The sequence below is a fragment of the Daldinia childiae genome, assembly GCF_008694065.1.
Source record: "Daldinia childiae strain JS-1345 chromosome Unknown Scaffold3, whole genome shotgun sequence".
NCBI lineage: Eukaryota > Fungi > Ascomycota > Sordariomycetes > Xylariales > Hypoxylaceae > Daldinia > Daldinia childiae.
In genome coordinates this window covers 3,422,935-3,438,713 of record NW_022984644.1, presented here as the reverse complement: position 1 = coordinate 3,438,713, position 15,779 = coordinate 3,422,935, and the positions used below count along the sequence as shown (strand labels likewise).

At 45.3% G+C, this 15,779-nt stretch overlaps 4 protein-coding genes across 4 annotated transcripts; 1 reads left to right on the top strand and 3 right to left on the bottom strand.

Annotated features, from left to right (window-relative positions):
* Positions 1-3,282: 3,282 nt before the first annotated feature.
* On the top strand, positions 3,283-3,950 carry GL218_03648 (uncharacterized protein; the record flags this gene model as incomplete). The annotated part of the gene is made up of 3 exons (XM_033580219.1): positions 3,283-3,561; positions 3,720-3,843; positions 3,919-3,950. 3 exons carry the CDS (start codon positions 3,283-3,285, stop codon positions 3,948-3,950), a joined length of 435 nt encoding a protein of 144 aa, XP_033437444.1.
* Positions 3,951-7,090: 3,140 nt separating this feature from the next.
* On the bottom strand, positions 7,091-8,656 carry GL218_03647 (uncharacterized protein; the record flags this gene model as incomplete). Its single annotated transcript, XM_033580218.1, has 1 exon — positions 7,091-8,656. One exon carries the CDS (start codon positions 8,654-8,656, stop codon positions 7,091-7,093), a length of 1,566 nt encoding a protein of 521 aa, XP_033437432.1.
* Positions 8,657-9,921: 1,265 nt separating this feature from the next.
* On the bottom strand, positions 9,922-10,831 carry GL218_03646 (HD domain-containing protein C4G3.17; the record flags this gene model as incomplete). The annotated part of the gene is made up of 3 exons (XM_033580217.1): positions 9,922-10,504; positions 10,562-10,739; positions 10,804-10,831. 3 exons carry the CDS (start codon positions 10,829-10,831, stop codon positions 9,922-9,924), a joined length of 789 nt encoding a protein of 262 aa, XP_033437433.1.
* Positions 10,832-13,969: 3,138 nt separating this feature from the next.
* Positions 13,970-15,730, bottom strand: GL218_03645 (uncharacterized protein; the record flags this gene model as incomplete). Its single annotated transcript, XM_033580216.1, has 1 exon — positions 13,970-15,730. The coding sequence occupies one exon, from the start codon at positions 15,728-15,730 to the stop codon at positions 13,970-13,972; it is 1,761 nt and encodes a 586-aa protein (XP_033437434.1).
* Between the last annotated feature and the right edge of the window lie 49 nt (positions 15,731-15,779).

Below are 15,779 nucleotides of genomic sequence, written 5' to 3'. Positions count from 1 at the left end.
TAGGGAACCGATCAACCGCGAAGCGCAAAAGTAAAGTGGGGCGCGCGTAGGAGAACCTGGAAGCTGGGCGCGGCTCCGATTCCCAGGACCAGACATCACAGTTCTTTATGAGAGGTTCTGGACCTTTGATGCAATCCCGCGGCGTAACAGCGGGCGTGCTCTACCCCGTTCTACCCTGCTCTTACTTACTTTACCTCACCCTACTTCTCTGCATGCTGACAAAAGGACAAGGGAGCATCTCCGTTTGGACAAAGCCTAGTCACAAGTGACAAGAACTATTCCCCTCGCGGCCTCAGGAATAACCAGCAGTATTCGAGGTAGTATGGCTGGAGGAACATGGTCGTGAATGTTAGACCGAGGACGTCTTGGCCTCGAGCGACTTGCCTCTTCTGTCAACGGAGTGTTGTAAAACGGAGGGACGCTTTTCTGCTTTACGGGCCGAAATTAGCGACTATAGTTGTGTAGCTGGAAAGCTGGAAAGCTGGAAAACTGGAAAACTGGCGAGCATGTTTCCCTTTTCTATCCCCCAGCTGTTCCCCGCCAAAAAAAAAGCCCTCTGGAATCCACATCGTGAAAAACGCCATTCGGAGTTGGGGAATTAGTAATGTTACCTTGATTTTGTTTATGGGCAGGTCTAGACTTACAACTATATACATATGTACATTAGGTAGTTATATAGTTACACAAAGAATTCATACCTTAGCCACAACTTATACATAAGCCACCCGCTAGCTTTCTTTTAAGCCACATTGAGATAGGTACCTTCGGTGGGTACCTCCAAGGTTCAGTTCAAATCGCCGCATCTTCCAAAACCCTCTAACTTCATCTTTTATGAGTTAGTTACCTGTACTTAACTCGATGTTGAACCCGTAATATCATTCCTTTCTATATTCTTGTCAAATGGTTTTCTCTAGAATTATGAACCGGAAGTATTCAACTTTAATAGATATAAGGCCTCATTACCTCTCAACATGACTACGCCGCATTATCCCCTCAACGGTATTGACTTGGACTTTACCAAATATGAGCATAAGTCTATATCTAGTCGCGACGTCATAGTCAATCGGATTATGCAGGACTATATGTTGCCAGAGAGAGTGAAAGCAGCAGTCTACAACAAGACGAATCGAGATGGCAAATTCCATACAGTCAAACGTCGCGATCGAGAACTCGGCCTTGACATGTATCTTCTGCATAGGATGCTTAAAACTGGTAGCAACCAGTCCTCCATAGGAGCAGAACTACACCCCCTCTACTTACTCTTTAATGGCGTATCCTTTGACGCTCTAAATTACTACCCGTTACCCGAACCTGGGGCTACTATTGGCATGGTTATATTGGGGCTTATAGAACAGTATTATCTCGAGTCCGAACCTTCTATGCGTGTTTGGCTTGGCCATCTCTATCGTTCTCATCCAGACTTAGCGGCCAAATATAAGTCCGGTTGGACGAAAGATATGAGGGGACACGTCAAAAGTTACGGGCCATTTTCAAAAACACATTACCGTTATTCTTTGTTTTCCGGCGGCCACCACATAAGAATCAACCCCTCTTCTAATGTGGAATTTTCTATCGATCCTCAGTTTGTTAGCACGCGGCGGCTCGGTATTTTAAACCGTCGGCTTTCCCTTAACCCATCACGAGCATGCAGTTACTCTAAAAGTCCGACCAAAATCTTTCATGCCGTCAATACATTATGTGTGTGTCGAGGAAAGCCTGAACGGTCTAGCAGTCTACCCCCACCTGATTCGTGGAAGAGGGTAGCTTTAAGTACCAACCTCGAAGATGGATGGATCATCTACTTCCCTCGACGCCCTCTATCTGAACTTGATAAACTATCACGCCGTAGAAGCTTAAGCCGAACTCACATCCGAGCAATGTTCACTAATAAACCCAAAGTATTTGAGAAGAAGTCTACGCAGAAAAGGGCCCGGGGGCAGATTAGGAATCCGTGTGCTAACTGTTACCAGCATAGTAGTCATCGCTCTTCGGCCTGCCCCTTAGCATGTGGTTATTGCAACTCGTCGTTCCACAAGGCATATGCTTGCCCAATCAAGGCGAGCAACCGGTGTAAATGCATGCCCTTCCCCCAATACCACACAGCTTTCGAGTGTCAAGTTAATTGCAGCCGAAAGTGCGGATGTCCAAGTCTCCCAGGCTCAAGCCATCACAAGAACGCCATGCTTTGCTCCTATCGTTGCTGTATGTGCGGTGCCAAGGGCCACTCGGGAAGAAAATGCTCCTTGAAGAAATGTCCGTGCGGAGGGGATCATCTCACTCAAGACTGCCGATGGAAAGTTGAGTGTCCCGCCAAAGATTGCAATTTCTACCTATGTCAACTTCATTGCAGAGAATGTGGAAAAAAGAAGAATAAAACTTCTAAAGAACACTTTGTTGGCAGAACCTGTCAAGACTGCTTGAGGAATGGTAAGCCAGTCTTGGAAAAGGTCGCATCAAAGTAATAAATTTGGCTCGACAAACTTTGCGACTACACCTCAAACCCTCAGATGGTCCGGAATGATTATCCGCTGGCGGTAGTTGATATCGTAAGGGTAAGCGAAGTGACTATGCTTGTACTCAACCTACTAGTACATACTTAAGCACAAGCGAATATAAGTCTTCTAGAGGCATATCAGTATTAGAATAATTAGAATAATCTGCACAGTAAAATAATAAAAATGCCAGGTAATATATGCTCGCATTGGTGCAAGAGTATTATAACCAAGACTAGAATAAATCCTATAGCATTGCGTTGTTCAAGAAGTCTATACTTTTAAGTATATAAACATAACTTAAGCGTATACTCCATTATGTATTGCTCATGTTACGAATATAGGTAAAAATCGGCTTCGAGGACCGGGAAAGTTAAGTGTCGTGGAGCGGCCCGGCCCGCAGCTAATATGTCCGACCCGGCCAAGTGGGACAAACGATCTGACTGAATTGCATTCATGACGCCTCTTCGACGTCATAGAGGGACAAGGTTACCAAAATCTCGAAGAAGATTGAAATAACTACAATTAAAGATTTTATACATACCGAGGTCTCCTTGAAAATATTTTGGAATTGGTTAGGTTAAGTCTTTACACTAAGAGACTAACGGTGTGATGATCAGTTGAGGCGTCTTAAGTTAAAGACTAGAATCATCTTACTACTTCTTTTTATCTCCTAGCACCTATCATATCTTTACATGTTCGTAGTTATTTCATCCAACTACAAATCTTTGAGACTCGTACCTTCGCAGCATCTACATACTAAGCCAACAACACCAAGCAAAATAAGACCATGGCTCCACTCCCAGGGGGTTGTTACTGCGGTCTAATAAAATACACCATCACGCTCGAGGACCCGGAGTTACAAGCACGCACGAGCATCTGCCACTGCGGTAACTGCAAGAAGTTCACGGGCGGCGAGCACGGTATCACAACTAAGATCCCTAAGTCGGCATTTAAGATCACCCAAGGGGTGGATCATGTAAAAATACACGAAGCGGATAACGGGAGCGGCGTGTTGCTACATCGCGAGTTCTGCGATACGTGTGGCGGGCCGCTTTTAGAATACGGTGTATGCATTTCTCTTCGATTGTGTTTAATGAGCTCGGAAGGCTACTAACTAGAGCTTCTCGCCCTTATCATTTTGACTTGACTACCTACCTACATATTGTTAAATAATCTTTTTTGCGGCTGTTCCTTGGACGTTATATTGATGAGGACTCTTCGCAGGGAAACGCGGGCGATAATATATACGTCTTCTACGGTACGATGGAGGACCACGCCCGCGGCCAGGTCGAGCCCAAGGGCGAGTTCTTCTGCAAGCTGCGGGATCCGTGGATGCCGAGCGTCGAAGGTTAGTTAGGACATGTCCTGGGTCTTTTTCGTTGCTATGACTATGGTGACATGGATTACTTACCTGATGTCTTAGGGGTATTCCAAAAGCAGGAGATCAAGCAGTAATAACAGAATACCGCTGGTCCCAGTAGGACTGGGCAGTAATGTACTATTTGGGTGGGTAGGCTCTATTGTAGTATGATGGACTAAGTTCATGTGAAAAACGTGGATATGAGAGAAAAGGGGTTAGGGGGTTAGGGACGTACAAGTCAAAACTATAAATGTGGAAAGATAATAGTATGTAATAGGTAGCTATTTAGGTATGTATACTAACAAAATCATCTGGTATATCAAGTTCTTTAATGATGGTTCATTCCGCCACAGACGCTGTAACGCATCAATCGAGCGATACAGGCAGTTCGTTGGGGGATCGGTAAACTACAAGACCCCCTTCTCCTACTTCTGGCTCTAGATAGCCTGTATGTCGGTACATTTCTACCGAATCGGCACGTCTTCTGCCATGACGCCTCGGCTGATGGTTCCTAGAGTAGTGGTTCTTAGAGTGATGACCCCTAGAGCGATGGCCCCTAGAGCGATGATGCCCGGGGTGATGGTGATGCATTGAGTGGCGATGCCCTGAGTGATGATGTCCTGAACTATGATGTCCCGAGCGGTGGTGATCCGAGCGACTACCAGAGTGGTAGTATCCCGGTTGTCTGCGACTAGGTTGGCCAAAGCAGTTACCCATCTTACCTTCGTTGTTGGGATAGTATTTGATAGCAGATATAAGGTATGACGCTTGATCTCGGCTGAGATGACCACAACTGTATTTCAGTCCTTTAATTAACATAGGAATAAATGCAGTAAGATGAAATCTCTTCGAGGAAAACGGTCGTAGGGGTTAGGATTATATAGGTAAGATGTTCACAAACTTGACAATTATGTAGGGTGTTTTCGCGTAGGGAACTCGTGTTCTGACTCGGACACCTGACAAGGAAATGACTAGTAGAATACGTACGTTAAGGGGGCTAAAATGACAGAGGCTGTGACTGAAGAAATGGTACATCATGAAACTGTGATCTAGTGAGTTTCAATAGCATATCATAGGAGGAACCCAAGGTTGAAGGGCTAAAAGTTAGATTAGATACATTAAAGTAATCTCAGTAACCCGTTATTATAACTCAGTAGTATTGACGCCTTTATCTCCTATTATAAATGGTGCCAAGCTGGGATGTGATACGAGCACTCAAGACTATGATCAAGCTAAGTTTCTACGACAAAGATATTTCTTTTCATTTAGCTAGTCTAATCAGTCCCTGGGGCTTATGGAGGGCTATTAAGCAACGGTGATATCTGCCTCCCGAACACTTGCGAATGGCACAATTCTATCGAACGTTGATGTCTCCGGCTTTGACGCCCTGGGTGATGATGTCCCAAGCGCCGAATCTTCGAGTATCTGGGCCTAGGCTAACTAAGACGGTGGCCGATTTTGACACTGCGTTTGAAAAAAGGAAATCGGTGGGCGACGCTGAAGTTAACCTTTAAATCCGGTGGTGATGGCCGGAAAACGTATTTGGGTTAGATGGTATTGGTGGCCTGACTCGAATGCCTGACAAAGGAGTGACTGGTAGACGCGTGGATTAATGAAAAGTATGTAAAGGAAAAGTATTGACTTGTGGAACTTGAATTCCCTCTCGTATAACACCAGGTACTGTATGAGTATGAAGTTTGTGACATTATCCAATCAGATCTCTTTGCTATCTGGCTGATACCTCGCCTACTGGAGGTCTCCTATCTAAGTTATTATATTATATCTATATTATATCAGTGCCTTATAAGCTTATTTTCCTTCTTCCCTGAGTGTTATTCAAGCTTAACAATACCCCGGAATACTTATTTACAATGTATTGTTGCTTTTCGCTAGCTTCCAATTGAAATACTGCGATTCTAGTAGGTAGGTATATTGTAACCCCTGAATTCTGATGTGTAGTCTCTAAGCCATGCCATTGGGAAAGATCTTATAAGGGTTATTAGCAAAGATCAACTCATTTTCACTCTCTATAGCACCAATACTGAAGGAGAGAATTAAACTTCCGAGAGTAGAATACATGGATTGTTTAACCTCCTAGAGGCTGTATTGAGTTCTCCATCTAGATCGACGCGCGTGGATATTGTCAGGGTATAAGTGGGTAAGGAGGCCTACAGGGGTCTATCTACTATATAAGGGCGCGTAGCGCCCTCGAAAGAGAGTAGAAGCCAGGCGTTACTAGTTCAATATATCATCCTTTTGGTCTACCTATCCTAGATATTCACTCTGTGTATGACATCAATCACCTGGGTATAAACCCCCTGACAGATATGCTTGCTGAAAAGCTGACCCATTGCTTCTGTGGTATTCTTACCGCTATTGTACTTCTTATTTGAAGAAGTCGAGGTCAATAAAGAGATGGTTGTTCGGTAGGTAAGTGCGCGACTTGCCAAATCTTTGCGATGCATATTTTGAAGTATAGGCGATGTTGTGAGCTTAGGAGAAAACGTCTTTAGCACCGTAGAACCGTGTATATTAATAATTCATGGACATGAAGAAGGAATATGAGGAAGATAGGAGGGCCCAATGATAAAACCCAGGAAATATTAATTTATAAAGGGTACGTTATATCTACTAAGCCACTGGATAAGTTTTGGGGCCTAGTTACCTACTTCCAAGCAGCGTTTCTACTTGGTTAGGGGAAAACTGGATAGGATTTCTATTAGTTAATCTCTACCCCTTAGGAGATGGGTCAAATGTACCTTGAAAAAATCTTAGTATGTAAACCAAGTTCAAGCCAAGGTAGTCTGGGTCATTAATAACCACTACCAAATACATAGGGGGGCGTGACGAAGAATAGGGGCAATCGAACACACGCAATTATCCCACAACATACGGACTCCGAGGTCTTTGGTGATAAGTTGATAACATCAGGCATTCATTCAGTAGTTAGTAACGTGGTCATTATGCATTTGTACGAATGATCCTCCTATGTCCTAGACCTGTGATCATATCTAAATATAAGGTGCTGTAATCCCAATAAACGCAAAAAAAAAAAAAAAAACATGAAACTGGTATCAAGTTGGCGTTGAATCGTTGCACCCAAAACAGAAACAGAATATATCCCTAAACGCCCTTTTAGTGGACTTGAGCCACGCCATCGGTTTTGTAGCCATATCCATAGTTGTAATTGAAAAAAAAGGAAATTCGTTGAACGGTCGCGCCTTTGCCTCGTCATTTATGCGTCTTCCCAAGTATCCACGCCCTCCATATCGTCATGTATCTCGACATCTACTTTCGTCCCGAGTGCTTCTTTTCCTTGGCGGATCATATCCCTTAACCGAGCGTTGAAGTCATTCATGCGCATGTCAGTTTCCATTTCCTCCTGGAGTCTCTTAGCAGCCAGGTTCTTCGCCTCGTCATCTAGTCGAGGGCTGTAGTCTTTAAGCTCTTGCGTCGATTCACCTCTTCTTATCCTGATAGAGGACGTACCAGATGCCGCTGATGCCGTACTATGGTTTCTCCCGTGACTACGCCTCGGGTGAATACTAGGACTGGGAATAAGAGAAGCTGGTTGTGGAATACGAGAGGCCGAGAAGACGCTAGGTGATTGCGGTTGACTTGGGACGGGGATTCTACTAGGAGTATGCAATGATACGGCTGGTGATTGAGCTCGAGGGGAGGCAAAGCTTGCCGGCTCATTATTGGATACAGGCGTAGTTCCGACATGGCTTATCCTATTAGACTGACGACGAGTGTGGCTAGGTGCATTTACGCGGCTCACGGGTCGACTAATACGTCGACGAAGAACGGGCGGGAATATTTGCTGTTGAGATGGACGGACTGTTGATGCTTGAGAAGCTCTGCTCTGCGGTCGCGTCTTTTCAGGAGATTCCCGGACCATGACCCAATTCCGGCGCAGTTCATCTCCAGGAGCTCCGGTATCGATCTGTCGCCGTTTTGCCGCGGGAGAGGGCGAGGATTCCGGTGATTCTTGCCCATAACTAGGTGGGAAATAGTGCGACTGGGGGATTTCGATTGGTGCTGTGCTGGAGCCGAAATCTGGAAGGGTGGGAATATCATGCTCGTTACACCAAATCTGACCGTTTGTAGTTGATGATTGTCTGGATGGTTGTCTAGGTGGTGTCTTTATTCCGTATCCTCTACCTCCACCTGCATAGAAACCACGGAACATACCCGTTTTACAGAATTGAAATACTTTTCCAACGACGCCGCCTATAGTACTCAAAGCAATAGAACCCCATCCGTTCGTTTGCCGCGTTCGAGAGGGTGATGATGACAATATAGAAGATGCAGCATTCATATCGGACCGTTCGATCTTCTCGGGCGCACATTTAGGGCCTAAGGCGCGCCTGTAATTGACGTCGGAGTAGACGCTATCTTCCATGGCATTCATGAAGGTCCCAGGAGCTACTCCATTCGGAGCCTCGCTTTGATCGTCTAGAACATATTTCCTCCCCTCCCCCGCAACCAGCCAGTTGACTTCGGCCTCTTCCTGGTGTTTATTATCGGTATTAGATGCTGCATCGCCTCTGTTTGTACCCCAGCTATTGAATAGTCTAGACTCGCGACCCACCCTCCGTTTCCTCTTCGCATTAAGGCCTACTGTTGATGCATCCGAGTGTAAGCTGTTGGTAGATTTACCTAGATATAGGGAGCTCGAAGAGGAGGGCGATATAGAAGGTCGAAACATTCCCGAATGAACACCAGATAAGGAGCTACCATCGTTAAGAGTTTCGAAGTGAAATGCGCCCGGCATAAGGACCCGCGGCCCGAAAGACATGTTGAGACGCAGGCAAAAGAGCCGAAACGAATGCGACCGAGTAAAAACGAGTGTTGAAACGAATAAGTTGAAGCCAATATTGGATTGAATGGAATAGCGAGTGTAGTGGATGGAAATATATTAAGAGAGAAAGATTGGCGTAACTTTGTAACCTCGAAGCTCTTTGAAAAGATGAGATAGTAAGATAATCCGGTTGTTATCTCACCATTACGAAATTTCCCAACAATGCGTTGTTTCGCCTTGTCCAAAGATACTCAAAGCGCTTATCAATAAGAGCTATTGGTGCCTTTGTCGATATTGGACGAGTCTTAACCCTTGATGTACCTAGCTTTACACATCTATTGTGCTCGAAGGTTATCTCATAGTATGCGAAGCAGGAAGAAATAGGTACGGTATGATGTAAAAAGGGTGGGATGAATTTTGGTGCTCGTGATCACAAGCCTCTTTTTTTTTCTGTTTTTCTTGTTAAAGTTCGCGTGGTGTAGACTGGCACGCGGTTGGGGACGAGGATTTGGACTTGGGGATTTGGGGACCTAGCGACCAATAGTAAGTCAGCTCTTAACTCTACAGCTCATTATGTAGCTAGCTCATGGACCCCTGTTTACTAACTTTTAAAGTTGTCTGCCTGGGTGGCTGGAAAATGGCTTAGCTACCTCCTAAACTTTAATAAGCTAGTTAACTTTAATAAGTACAGCTTAAAGATACTGATAAGACTTTTACATCTTGTAAAATAATACCTGGGTAAATAAGTGTTTAAGCGCTGCACCTTTAATTCTCCAAAAGTTGTAATTATTAAGTTTAATCATTACACCCGTTGCTAGGTCAAGAAAAACAGCTTGAAAAGTCAATAGAACAGCAGTTGTCAGGTTGCCAGGTCGCCAAGGAGCCAACCCCGGGTGTCCAGTCCCGGGTACCGGATTTAATACAGCGGGTCCCCAACTAAATGTACATTGAAGTCTTTTTTTTTTTTTTTTCTCCCCGCGCATCCTCACCGGCGAAATAAAACAAGCGGTCGGCAGCGTTGCAATATTCTATCATTATTGGTCATAACCATATGCTCCATTCTCTAGTGAGGTATGTATGCCATCCCAAAACCCCTATTCCCATTCTACCTGCCATGATAATGTGATAATGTGATAATGCTTCATACCTGACATAAAGCAAAATGCGTAAAAGACTAAGAATCTTTCAATATCGGCGCAAGACTACAATACCGCGATACTGCAATATGCTTTGCTTACCGCCATAACAAACCATCTCCTGTTTTATCTCTCCTCTTTGGAGTAGTAGGCATCTTGATCCTGTGTCGTCGTCTTTTCCACACCGCCATTCACACCGGCTTCTCCGTGAACATGCGGTGCCGAACCCCAGAACTCGTCGCGTTCCTTAAGGATATCCTTTGCCCACTCCTGCGTTTCCGGAAGTACAACCCTGGTCGCAACGTAAGCAAACTCGCCCAGGTCCAGGCGCTTATCTGCCCGCTTCTCGTACTCCACCATCTGCAACAATAATTCCATCTTGTCCACGTCGTGGACAAAGAGACTTTCGGGTGTTTTGGAGTCCTCGTACTCCTGCCAGATTGCTCGGATATCCTGTCCCGCAACCCCTCCGTACACCTTGCCCAATAAATTCTTAGAAATATAGTCCATTGTCTCGGCCTCGCGACGGCTTTTCTCCGGTTTTGGGACACCATCTACCGGTGTAATGTCCCCAACGATCGATTCGGCCATATCGTGAATGAGGCACATCTTCATGCATTTATTGAGATCGAGCTTAGATGCAAGCGAAGGGGGGCATAGGAAGGTCATTAAGGACATGCGATACATATGATCCGCGATCGATTCGCCTCTAGTCCTGTTGTAAGCGACTAATTTCTTATCTAGTTAGGAGAGAGGAATGCTCTACCTGTTGATACCGAACCGCCGCCATCCTTCTCGCTTGCCCGTCTTTAACCGCTCGAGGATATGAAAGAAAGGAACTGGTGAGCTCGATCCCTCGACAGGGGCTTCGGGGTGAATTTGTGCTAGCACCTTCTCGACCGCCCATGGTTCAGAGACCTTGGGAGTTATTACAACACCGGGCTCTGCGAATGTAGCCTGGTTAATTGAACCTACTTCGCCTAATGTTTTATAAGATGTTTCACTTACCAATGCCTTCCTGGTTATTGGAGGACATGCTGTCTTTAAGTACTGACAGGATAGCTCGTACTTGAAGGAGATGTTAGTGTCCGTGGCTGATATCTGTATGGGGTTGGTAAACTCTGGAGACGCAGTTGGGAATTGAAATGGGCAACACCAATCAGTTAGAATTTGCTTCTGGATGAGGTGAAGAAATAAGTCCCAAAGATGACTTATATGAAAACGGTACAAACAAGAAGAGATGAAGAATTCCAAACGATAAATCAAAAAAAGAAAAGACACCTGCATTAGAGAAAGCGCTAGAGGGGTCCCCACGACACACAAGCCCCACGTGGCCGATAGACTGATAGTCCCAAACGCTCTAGATTCTGAGATTAGGTATCTATTTATCTGGTAATCTATTGGTTACCAGTCGTGGTTACCAGCTGTGGGACGGGAGATCTTATATGCCTAAACTTACCTAAGGTACCTAAGATCCGCCTTAAACTCCGGCACTTCAGTTTACGACCCCGTTATGTACTGCATATCAGACTTACAGACTTATATCTGATAACCCTGACCGTAGCTGCCTCTTAACCCCGTATGATGTCAGTCTTTCGTTTGCGGGTTACACAGCAGTACGCCACGTCAGATACATGTAATTAGCGTCTGTGGTTATCCCTTTCTTGTTCCAGACCCTTATTCTAGATCCTTGTTCTAGAATTTAGCAGCCTTAGGTACCTGGTATTAATTTGTCTTTAAGCCCGATCCTCATATTCTACAATAACTTATCATAACTATATGAGAGCGGATCTCGTTAAGGAATGCGACGAGCATCAAACTTAACCATTCCTATTGCACATTTGTCTAACATAATAGTGCGATAAGTGAGGAACAAATTAAGCTTGTATTGCCTTTGTATTGCTTCGGCATAGGTGGGTGAATTCGGTTACTTTTGCCCAACTTCAGGGGCTAAACTTGACCACACATACTATGATGAGTCAACTAGATGTTACGTGATGCAATGGGTAAGTTGTTCGGTCGTAAATGAATGCGTGCTAGGCCCTCTATTTGTGCGGAAGTTGACCGCAATGAAGCTAGAGTTATTATCACAGTGCGGTTCATCGACTTTTACATATATAGTAGGTGACCTTGTTTGACTCCGTCAAGTTTGCCTAACCTCCATGGCTCACTAACTTGCAATGCTTTATACCATAAACGCAACTTCGGTAGTATCATCACTATAAGTCAATAATAGCTTCATCGAGACCCCCAAAGATTAAATGACGTTATGAAAATACAGCTCATTTAATAATCAATCGTGAATAACCCAACACATAACCGACAACTTAGCTTGGCGAACTATACTATAATTTACAGTTTCTGTCAATTATCATAATCTCTTGTAGTTAAGCATAACGATGAAAGGACACTATCAGTCTATGCATTAGAGATTAACAGGTAAGACGATGTAATTGTATATACTGTCAAACTTTAGGTAGTTAAGTACCGTAATGGTGAGGAGGGTTCCCCGTACGACACATATTATAGGCCAAGCAGGACGAGGCAAACATGCTCGTTTGTAGTACAACTAATGTAGATCATCATGAAGATTCTCTTTGCGATTAGAGATAACTACATTAAGTAGATTTTGGCAAGTGTTGAAAATACGACATGGTAAAATAAACAGCCCACCTAGGTAAACAGGTAGTTGACGTATTTATTTAAGCTGGACAAAAATAAGGTCACATTTGACAGGGAACTATCCATTTCACTCAATCTGGTCTAAAGTTGTGGTGATGAACGCATGTGGGCGTAAAAGCACAAGTATTTGGGCTTGGACTACTATTAAATATAATCGTATACCTAGGTAGGTACCTAGATATGCTAGTCACCATCTACCATAGCATCACGACACTCCTAGACTAAGCTGGCTAAATCGTAAGACTTCTTTTTTTTTTTCTTGGAAAAAAAGGAGAACAGGAAAATAAGATTCCTATCCCATAGCTTAATTCCTTCATGATAGGCTAGCCCCTTTTCTTCGACTTATCTATTTCGATCTAGTTCCGCCTAGAATCCGAGCCGGCAATGTAAAGGTCAGTTTAATCATCCCTATAGTCGCTTCGTTAGCGGCGGCCACGAACCGCTCTGGTACTCCTATCTCTAATCTCGAAAATTATTGGATCAACTTACCACAAGCTCACTTCCGTCACGGCGGAAGTTCTATAGCCTCTTCCTCACTTCCCATTTCGCTTTCGCTTTTGTCGCTTTGATCGGCCGTTACTTCCACGTCTACCACCGATATATGAACCAGTGGGGGTACGAGACATGGGTGTATATCGCCTTCGCTTTCTGGGCTTTTGATAGACTTATGCGCTTTGCTCGACTCGCGCGTAATGGAGTAAGGAAAGCCCAAGTTAGTATTATAGACGAAGACTATATCCGCGTTGATATTTCAAACATTACTGAACAGGGCCATGCATATCTATATTTCCCTACTCTCACTTGGCTGGTATGGGAGAATCATCCGTTCTCCGTGCTGGGAACTATGATGGCTGATGAGATACAAAAAGCATCTAGTGTGGCCACGTCCAGTGAAGACACTAGGATATCTTCAGGTGATATATAGAAAGCATCAGCTCACATGTCCACCACTGCCGCCGTCGATCCAGGCGGTTCAACCTCTCTACAGACCATGAGCCAATCGTTCAAGCTAGGCTTAACATTCTTTATTAGTACTGCTGGAAAAGGTCTGACCGTCGCTCTCTTTAAAAAAGAAGACGTTACCCGTTCTGGTCGAGGCCTCTTATGTCGTTACGTCACTCGATGAACTTCATGTAGTCCCAAATTGCATCCTCATTGCTGGAGGTGTGAGAATCTTGGCTGTGATTCCAGCCCGTACCGGCCGTGTGCATCTTTTTGGGGGTAAGTCGCTAGTCGACGAGGCGTTTAGTTGGTGAGTAATTTGGTAGAGATTGCAGTGCGACTTATTCGATAGACATGTATTGGCAATTAATATACCGATTTTGCACCCCTTTCCTAACCAGGCATTTTACACCTGAATGCCACCGTTTAGATATCTTTCGGCATTAATACAGCTAAATACAGTATTCGCACTATTTCGTCCATCATTTTCCTTCCAGATTTGTAGAATCGCTTGGACTAAATAGGCTGTGGTAGGTTTGTTCCCGATTCCCTAGTTGGACTCGGCACCGTCAATCTCACTCCAGATCTCAATTTGATCGATGTCAAAATCTAGTACCCAATCACCACGACTTAGGTTTGCCCTGTAAGTCACTTCTCCTGCTTGGCTGTCTGCGCCAGAATCTATATCCACGTCGATGCCTCTACCCCGGTGTCTAACTTCCCCGCGTCTCAACCCATCCCGAAGTATGAGGACTACTCCCCCCCTTTCCGCTTCTTTCTCGTTAATACTAGTAGCACGTCCAAATATGACACTCTCACTACCGTCAGCATCGACGGCGGTACTCCATCCCGCTGCCCCAGCGACCCCCTGGTATAAGTCTTGTCTGGGCGCAAGCTGGAATAACGTGCACTGCTGTTGTCCCTCGGCGTTAGGCCTGAAGTCTGCACGAGCTAGAATATGGGAGCGGTCCTCTTTGGGCTTCGGACTGAACAGTCCAAAGACGCAGAGTTCCCCCTTTGTCGGCCCGGTACCTGTGGTCTGGCCGGCAAACAGCACAATGGCCTCGTCAGGTACGTCTTGGATGGCTTGTGCAAGGAATGCTGGTGTAGGCAAGTTTGATGGCACGTAGCATTTCATACGACGTAAATCTGGACCGTAAGCGGAATGAGCGAGGAATGTATTGAGCTGACTCGCTCGCGATCGAGTGAGCACCGCATCAGCTGGGATGCGAGGAATAGGTTCGGATGAATCGAGAATATCGAAAGTGCCCGGCTTATCTAGAAGAGCGAGTGTGAGAAGCCGGTAGAAGGGGTAGAGCAGGTACGGCGAAGATGTTTCTAAGGCTTGATAATATGAGGGCCAGGTTATAACTCCAGATGACCCCGTGTTTAAGTCTTGTGATTCATCTTGGTCCTGTATAAAGGAGGTACAGATGCATCGTGCCGCGTCTTCGAACTGTGATGGCTCAACAGCATCCTGTTCAGAAGTGACAGGCTCGAACTGTAGCGCCAACATTACCTTCACAAATGCCTCGAACCGTGGTACGGAGATCGAAAGAGTATGCAACTCTGGCAGATTCTCGTCTACTTTGATCTGTTTTGCAATGGCCCGGAACTTATCCCGCGGCACGTTCGCTAGCCCTATAGGTACTTCCTCCTGTGCCGAGTATATTACTTCTAATAGGTCATGATAAATCTCGTCGCCATCAGCGTCGTTGTTCAGCCCGCAAAGATCATGATAGAACTCGTCAACATCGAAAAGGTTGCGGTGAGCGAGCTCGTTCACACGCCGCCGCACCTCATCAAGCATCGTAGTGGGAACAGTACCGTCGGCTAGGCTCTGAAAGAGTAGGCGTTTATGGTCCGATCGCGTTCGCATCCGCGAGTGGTTACTCTCATCAAATATATACTTAGTCCTATCCGACAGCGCCCAGGCTAAGGCTCGAGTAATCTGCGCCAAGGTGAGACCCCCTAGTTGAAGATGATGCGGCTGCGCAGGAAATGGTAAAGTGCTAAGGTAAACGAGCATCTCATAAACAATCTTCCCAGCTTCGGCGCCTTCGAGATTTCGGGGAAGGCCAGCCTTAGACTGTAGAAGAGAGATGAAGGCCAACTCGGTCAAGACGTCGCCATCGCCTGAGGGAGCGCGGCTGGAAGCCGATGCGAAAGTAGCTCGAAGGGCTTTTTCGTCTTCTAAATTGAGTGCACCACTCTGGACGACACTGTCGAGACGTGACATAATGCGGTCTCTTCTCATCTCACCCTGCGCAATCCACCTATCAATTTTTTCCTGGTCGTAGTCTCTCTCCATTGTGTGTATCGAATTGAACAATAGAATAGGATGCTAAGGGGAGAAATGG